Source organism: Protobothrops mucrosquamatus, unplaced genomic scaffold (genome assembly GCF_001527695.2).
Source record: "Protobothrops mucrosquamatus isolate PMUCROS unplaced genomic scaffold, P.Mucros_1.0 scaffold3178, whole genome shotgun sequence".
Taxonomy (NCBI): Eukaryota; Metazoa; Chordata; class Lepidosauria; order Squamata; family Viperidae; genus Protobothrops; species Protobothrops mucrosquamatus.
The window spans coordinates 137,839-146,346 of NW_015389176.1; the positions used below are offsets into that span (position 1 = coordinate 137,839).

The 8,508-nt window shown below is 40.5% G+C and overlaps 1 protein-coding gene across 1 annotated transcript in view; it reads right to left on the bottom strand.

The window, feature by feature from the left end:
• Window positions 1-612: 612 nt before the first annotated feature.
• DHTKD1 (dehydrogenase E1 and transketolase domain containing 1) overlaps window positions 613-8,508 on the bottom strand; it is a 28,999-nt gene continuing 21,103 nt past the window's right edge. Inside the window, exons 14-17 of the mRNA XM_015826551.1 lie at window positions 6,962-7,044; window positions 6,272-6,441; window positions 3,489-3,574; window positions 613-2,318 (exon numbers count right to left, since the gene is read on the bottom strand). Of these exons, the coding sequence (XP_015682037.1) occupies window positions 2,217-2,318; window positions 3,489-3,574; window positions 6,272-6,441; window positions 6,962-7,044 (441 nt within the window). The 3' untranslated portion in view covers window positions 613-2,216. The remainder of the gene's footprint in view (window positions 2,319-3,488; window positions 3,575-6,271; window positions 6,442-6,961; window positions 7,045-8,508) is intronic.

Sequence of the window (8,508 nt, forward strand, 5' to 3'; positions counted from 1 at the left end):
TAGAAAGAGTCTCTGTTCTGCTCTGAATCATAACATCTTTCTTTATAAAGAAAAAAAGACTTTTATCTGTTTCTGAGTCTGAGAGGGAAAAAAAACTACCTAGCAAATTAACTTTTTTTACCCTCGGCTGCAAGTTCAGTAAGCAGAGTGGCAGTGCCTTAACTTTGATATTTACAACCTTCCTGGTATTTACAACTTGGTGCCTAAAGAAAGAATCCGGAAAGATAAAAAGACTTGAGTCTGAAATATAAATCAGCAAAACTGGGAAGAAAAAATGGTCTTCTGGCTTTTTTTGCAAGGTGGGGGTAAATAAATAAATAAATTCAGGAAGGGGACCATCAATCTGACTTTCTATTTTGGAAGCAAACAGATAATGCCAGCATGGCAAATTTTGTTTTCCTCCGGTATGTGTTTAGACAGTCCTCTATTTACAGCCACTTGTTTAGTGACTATTTGAGGTTACAACAACACCTCATATATTTTATGCCTGGGACAAAAAAAAAGAGAGAGAGACAGAGTCAGCTGTAGGACAAGTTTTCTGCTTATCAGACATAAAAACCAGCTTTTTATTATTAAAATAAGAGAAAGATTCAAGACTCCAGGTAACTTTGATATTTCAGTTTTATTACAGTGGCGTACCTTGATATTCAAGGCCATCTCTTTGCTTCCCTCTTAAAAACAGTCACACCACCAACAACAGTAAAGCTAGTTTTTCTTCAAGCTGAAAACAGAGCCATTTGTCAAAGATGCTTTAACTTGGAACTTTTTTTTTTGTTAAGCAGGAGTTGGATTTGGTGGCAATTTTCAATTCAAGAACACTGATCAAATCGCATTTTACCCTGCAGAGAGTTGTCTTTGCCCTGGTGGCCCTTTCTTCTTATCCAAACTTAAATCATCCTTGAGAAATTCCTTTCAGCCCCAAATCAGTAAAGTTACAAGGATTTCCGGGATCAGATCGTTCAAGGCAATAAAGAAACATAAAATGCATTTGGATAGTGCTATAAAAGTTACTTTGGAAACGTAAAAAGACTTGAAAAGAAATCAGTGTCACAGTTCCTAAAACATTTCGGTTGCAGGTACAGAAAGTGCAATTAAGACATTCAAAGCAAATCAAATCAAAGAGGAAGATGTGATATTTCCCACCCCCATTATTTCATAATACAGAATATCTATTTATAGATGTGAGAACAGAACCTGCTATAATTCATCCAACAATTGCAGTTTTCAATTTATTTTCCCTCTATTTCAAATCTTCTAAAATATATATATATATATCTGGGTATGTGATTGATAAGACTCAACATTGACTAGATGGCCAAAAAATCTTTCATAATCAATTTCAAATCTAAGGAATTAGCAAAGATAATGCTGAAAACGTTTCTGCTTTTGGATCATTGATGGAAAATGTATGGCTTCATATGTAAGTATATAATAAAATAAATTTAAGGCTGGCACATAGCACTTAGATCTATAGAAGACTTTAATTTGCACACAAAACAAAATTTTATTTTGGGTGAGAATTGTTTAGCAACATTATTCCACTGTCTAGAATCCAAAATGACATAGCCCAGATTTATTTATTTTCATAAAGTAGGCCTATGTAGCTTTTAGAAGATGGCTAAAGTGCACACATATAACAAGACTTGTTTTAGTAATAAGAGCTATATGTACAATAATCCCTGTATTTAAAGTTTCCCTGATTTAGTATGGATTACAAATACCTAGCATTGTTGTGAAAAGTAAATCAACTGTAATAAATACTTTCTTTTGCAGTATCAGAAAAAGCTACTTTAATTCGAGAAAGTCATCCTGGGGTTTGTTTTTTTTTATGGTGATGATGACTAATGGAAAATACCTAACTCCTGCAGTTTGACTTGTAATGCCACAGGCAAGCACTGTTGCATTGTTAATACAATTTAAGAACTTCCATAACAATCATTGATTAATTGATTAAAAATGTTGGTCTGTTCCTCACATTCACCTATCGGTGCAAACCAGAGCAATGTAAACACGTTTAAATCCCATGAATTTGCATTGGCAGAATTGTAGGCAATTGTTTACATCTGTAGGAAAAGGAATAGGAGACTCCATTTTAACTCTGGTTCGGCCAAATTCATTTTCAGCAGCATACCTCAAGAGCAAAGATTCTTTCCAGTTTTGGATTCTTGTTTTCCTGGCCTCGTTGTAACGCCCAAAGTCCCACTGCAGGTTAAGTCTCAAGCAAATGTTTCAGTAAGGAGATTTTGCTGCTGTTGCTGATGCAGGACACCGATGCCCACGGCGGGAGCTGGCAAGGCGGGTCGACTTACAAGGCAGAGCTGGGAAGAGGTCAAAAGAGGCAGCATTAGACCCTGGGCCCATTTTTTCAACGGGATTAAAAAGATGCCGAAGATTCAGGCTTGGAATTCCGCAGCCAGCTCCTCAGATTCACATGCTAAGCTGGACGGGCATCACAATTCTGCGCAGTGAGTGGGTGCAAAATTCATCCTCTCTGTTTCAGCTTCTCTGCAACTTGAGTAGCTGGGCATGGAACAGGGCCACAGCCAAACTGAATGCAGGATTCTAACACCATAGAGATAGTCCTCAACTTACAACAGTTCGTTTAGTGACCATTCATAGCTGCAACGGCACTGAAAAAAGCGATTTAGGACTGATTTTTATACTTAACGACCGTGGCAGCAGACCTTGGCAACTTGATTCATATTTATGATGGTCGCAGTGTGTCCCCTTGGGGGAAGCCAGATTCACTTAACAACCGTATTATTAACTTAACATCTGTAGTTGTTAAGTTAATTTAGCAACTGTAGCAAGAAAGGTCATAAAATGGGGCAAAGCTCACTTAACAAATGTCTCTCTTAGCAACATACATTTTAGGCTCAATTGTGGTCGTAAGTCGAGGACCACCTGTAACTTAACAACTGCAGTTACAGGTTGTAAAATGGGGCAAAACTCGCTTAGCAACACAAATTTGGGGCTCAGTTGGGGTTGTAAGTCAAGGATTACCTGTACTGCGTTAAAAAAAACCTAGGAACTATACCAGGGGTAGGCAACCTTGGCTCTTTTATGACTCGCGGACTTCAATTCCCAGAATTCCTGAGCCAGCATGGCTCAGCTTGGAAACCTCTCCCTTTCCCCTCAGCATGGCTGGCTCAGGAATTCTGGGAGTCGAAGTCCATGAGTCATAAAAGAGCCAAGGTTGCTTACCTCTGAACTATACTAATAGGAGCTTACTCACAATTATCACAGTTTTTGGACCAATTATACTTTTATTAACAAACTGGATACAAATCCTAGATGCAACACTAATCTGAAGTCGTATTGTGGCTTCCATCTTTTTCTCCTCACAGAAACATAGATGGTGTCTCTCAAATTAAATGTTAGCATTTTAAAATTTCAACCAAATGACCCAGTCCAACACCTCCACATCATATCAGAGACATCTCTTGCTTCTCACTTCCTGCCCATTTCAAGAAATCCTGAAATTTTACCTTACAAGCCAGCTGTTTTTCAAACCTTGGGGACACAAAGGTCCATGGCCCCATGTTCTGAGGTTCTTCCTGGCTCCAGATGAAAGCTGCAAAACAAGAAAGGCATTGAAAGTTCACTTAGAACCACAGAATCCTAGAGCTGAAAGGGACCTTGGGGGTCTTCTAGCCCAACCCCCCCCCCTGCCCAAGACAGGAGTCTTTATTCTATCCTGGACAAATGGTTGTCCAATCTTTTCTTTCCTGGAGAAAGATTATTAGGTTTGGGTGATTCAAAGGCATTTACACTGTTTGATAGATAGAAGAGGCTCTCAATCAATCAGAATAAAGCTGGAAGGGACCTTGGAGGTCTTCTAGTCCAACCCCCTGCTCAAGCAGGAGACCCTATACCATTTCAGACAAGTGACTGGCCAATCTGTTGTTATAAACCTCCAGTGATGAAGCACCCACAACTTCTGGGGGCAAGCTGTTCCACTGGTTAATTGTCCTCACTGTTAGGAAGTTTCTCCTTAACTCCAGGTTGCTTCTCTCCTTGATTAGTTTCCATCCATTGTTTCTTGTCCTGCCTACAGGTGCTTTGGTAAATAAGTTGACCCCCTCCTCTTTGTAGTAACCTCTCAAATACTGGAATACTGCTATCATATCCCCTCTGGTTCCTTCTTTTCTCTAGACTGGCCATACCCAATTCCTGCAACCGTTCTTCACATGTTTTATTTTCCAGCCTTTTAATTGTCTTGATGCTCTTCTTTGCGCAAAGTCTAATGAGTTTGACTTACCACTGAAGTACAGAACCAATAATTACAGGGAATTATTTTAAATTTGACTTTTTTCCCCCCTCCCTCTTGATTGTATTGCACAAAAAAATATTGCTGAGATCAGCAATATTTCTTAAGTGAAAAAACATGTCTCTTTCCACTGTACAGTAAGTCATAAATGTCTAAACAGAATCAGACAAGCTGAGTTGTTTACAATGACCACATTCTCACTCCATAATACTCTTTTAATTACTATACCGTTTACTACAGGATCCCCTAACTTCACTTGCTATGCTTAATCCTCAACAGGTTGCGTTCTTTCCTGTTTTGGTTTTTCAGTTGTTAGCAACAAGACATATTATTGTTCTTGTCCAAAATATGGACAAGCTGGGACGATTTCAATGTCTAAATAAACCCTGTATTGGGGCCCCTTCAGAAAGAGAGCATTGGTTAAAAATCTCAGTAAAAGAAAACTCTTTCTCTCTAAAATCAGGTTTTAATCCATTCTTTTCCAAAAGCTAGAATGTCAGCTGCCACCTTATGCTTGCTTGTGTTTTGCTGCTATGGGGTGACTGACTGCCATGAACTGTGAGGAAGGGGAAGGAAGAAGGGAGTGTCTGGGGAAACCGAAAGTAAGTCCTCAAGATGCTGCCTCAAGGTCACCCAGCTGGAAGAAAGACTGGGCTGCCTATCAAACTACACTTGGACTGACTGTTATGAAAACTTCTTGCCCAAACCTGATTGGTTACACTGCAGTGGGCAAGGAGAGACAGTTAAGGGAGGGAAAAGTAGAATTTAGGTCAGGGGTAGGCAACTTTGGCTCTTTTATGACTCGTGGACTTCAACTCCCAGAATTCCTGAGCCAGCATGGCTCAGCATGGAAACCTCTCCCTTTCCCCTCAGCGTGGCTGGCTCAGGAATTCTGGGAGTTGAAGTCCATGAGTCATAAAAGAGCCAAGGTTGCCTACCCCTGATTTAGGTATTTGGGTGTGCGATTTTCATTTCTGGCTCTGCATTATAGGTAGTCCTCAACTTATGAACACAATAGAGCCCAAAATATATGTTGCCCAAGTGACAAATGGGTTGAGTTTTGCCCCATTTTACGACCATCCTTCCCACATTTGTTAAGCGAATCATTGCAAGTTGTTAAATTAGTAACACTGTTGTTAAGCTAATCTGGCTTTCCCATTAACTTGGCTTGCCAGAAGGTCACAAAAGGGGATCCCATGACCTCAGGACAGGGGTAGGCAACCTTGGCTCTTTTATGACTCGTGGACTTCAGCTCCCAGAATTCCTGAGCCAGCATAGCTGGCATAGCTGGCTCAGGAATTCTGGGAGTTGAAGTCCACGAGTCATAAAAGAGCCAAGGTTGCCTACCCCTGCCCCTAGGACACTGCGACCGTCATAAACACGAGTGAGTTGTCAAGCATCCGAATATAAATGTAAGCCATGTCACTTTTTTCAGTGCTGTTGTAACTTCCTATGGTCACTGTTGTACATTGAGGACTACCTGTACGGCAATACACTTTAATCTCTAATGAACTGTACCTTTCTTAACAAATGGAATCAAAGATCGGTTTTATTTAGAGCAGTGGTGGCGAACCTATGGCACAGGTGCCAGAGGCGGCACTCGGAGCCCTCTCTGTGGGCACGCGCGCCATCGCCCCAGTCCTAGGCCTTCAGCTGGGTTTTATAAAACCTTTTCGCTTTAGGCCTCCACCGCCGTGTGCAAAAAAAAAAAAAAAAAAAAAGGTTTAATCAGTCATTTCAACTTCTCGCGGGGAAAAAAAAGATCTTGCAAAGTTGGAATTGATTGATTGAACTTTTTTAGTCCCACCCAGTCTGCCGCTACCACCGCAGCCACGCCCAGCCAATGGGCCACGCCCAGCCAATGGGTCACACCCACCCGGCACTCGACGATGCATAAGTGGGTTTTGGGTTGCAGTTTGGGCACTCGGCCTCTAAAAGGTTCGCCATCACTAATTTAGAGGCTTAAATTATGGCGGGCCGGACTTACTAGAGTCCACTAACCTTTGGCCTTAGTGAACTTATTCATCTCTTGTCGCAGAGCTTCCAGAGGGAAAGGACACAATTCTTCTAATCTCACAATGGCAGTATTGTGCTTCCTTTCTTCAAGCAGCTCTCGTTGTTTGGCCAAAGCGTAATAATGTTTGCCAGAACAGAGAATCACCTTGCTGACACTAGGGAGAAAGACAAAAAAAAAACCAACGGAATAATTTCAAACACACAGAGCCAAGGAAACAGGAATCATACAAATTTTAACTGTTCTGGAAAGGCAGTTCCTAAAACATATTAAACCTCATTTCAGAGGTTTGTTTCTTTATCTCTCTCTCTCTCTCTCTCTCTTTCTCTCGTCAATTACATTTGATCTATAAGTAGTCTTTGACTTATAACCATCATGGAACCTGCTTGTTCTGGTTATAAGTTGCGACGATGGTAAAGTGGGTCTTCACGTGTCCGACCTGATTTTAAAATCTTTTTTTTTTGTGGCGGTCGTTAAGAGAACATGGATGTTAAATGAATTCACAGCTGTTACAGTGAATGAAGTTGTTAAGTGAACCCGTTGTTCACTGGTTTATTGGGGCTTGCATTGGGGTTTCGTTCCTATAAGCCGTCCAGAGACGTTGTGAGTGAGTTGGGCGGCCGTATAGCTATTCCTAATACATAAATAAATACTACAGGCATAAAGAACCAAGCTACCTTTTAGGATCCACTGTTGAATCACCAATGACAGGTCTGAAGGTGGTTCCTGGAGCCATTTCTAGTAAGGTTGACACGGCAGTCTAGGCCATGGAGAAAAAAGGGAAAATATGCAGGTAGAATATCTTGAGTGTTTGGAAACAAATGGAAGATGCTGGCCAAGTCCAACTGGTTTAGTAAACATCAATCTACCCAATTATTTATATGTGTGTCTGTGTGTATAATATTATATTTATATCTATACATCTGTATCTATACATCTACCCATCTCTTTTTCTCTCCCCATATCTATCTCTATCTATCTCTCTATATATATCTATCATCTATTTATCTAATCTATATCTCTATCGTATCTATCTATCTATCTATTCTATCATATCTATCTATTCTATCATATCTATCTATCTAATCTATATCTCTATCATATCTACTTATCCATCTATCATATCTATCATATCTAATCTATATCTCCATCATATCTATCTATCTATCTATCTATCTATCTATCTATCTATCTATCTATCTATCTATCTATCTATCTATCTATCTATCTAATCTCTGTCTGTCTGTCTGTCTGTCTGTCTATCTAATCTCTATCTATCTAATCTCTATTTATTTATCCTCTCCCCCCTCCCCGGTCTGTCTCTCACTCCATCTATATTAAATTGTATATAATCATTATTATCCCATGTAAGCTGGGGGTTCAGTAGCTGATTTTAAGTTGTCTACAGCTAGGCCTACCTATCTGACGGTTATGAGAAGCTTCAAAGCGATTCTGAGAAAATATTTGAGGCAGGATGGGAAAAACAGAAAAACCCCAAGGTTGAGAAATGCTTTCTTCTAATGTTCTATTCATCGTTTTTGGTCCCCAGAGAGCCCTCTCTCTTACTTTGGTAATGGACCTTCTCACTCTCATTGTTAAGGTCATTCTCTTTATTCTCTATATGAGCTCTGGGCAATACAACTCAACGGTAATTCAACTATCACGGTCGTAAAGTGAACGACATGGTCGTTAAGTTGAACCCATTGTCCTCAATGGACTTTTTTTGTTGCCTGAAATTGGAAACCATGTCCAGTTTTTGACTAAAAAACCTATTATAAAGACTGGCTGCCAAGCACCCAAATTATGTGACCCCACGGGGAGGGAAAATCACAGCTGTCAGAATTCCGAATTTGGATCGTAAATACTTTGGAGGGAGTCTGTTGTAACTTTAAATGGTTGCTAAGCAACCTGTCCCAAGTCGAGGGCTGCCCGTAAAGCCATCTGGCTGAGGAATTCTGGGAACTGAAGTCCACAAGTCTTAAAACCGCCACGTTTGGAGACCCCCGCCATAAAGAAAGGAAAGATGAATAGTAACATTGAAACCAGGAAGTCTTGTTCTACGCACAGGTAAGCGAAGGAGAGTTTTGGGCGACACCACAATGAGGGGTTTCCGGAAGTTTCGAACCATCTGTCTCCGAAGCAAATGGAAATATTGTGCTGGGGTGGTTGGATGGACCACAGACATATTTATGTGGTCCCCATCGATCCCCTCTTCTGAGCTATC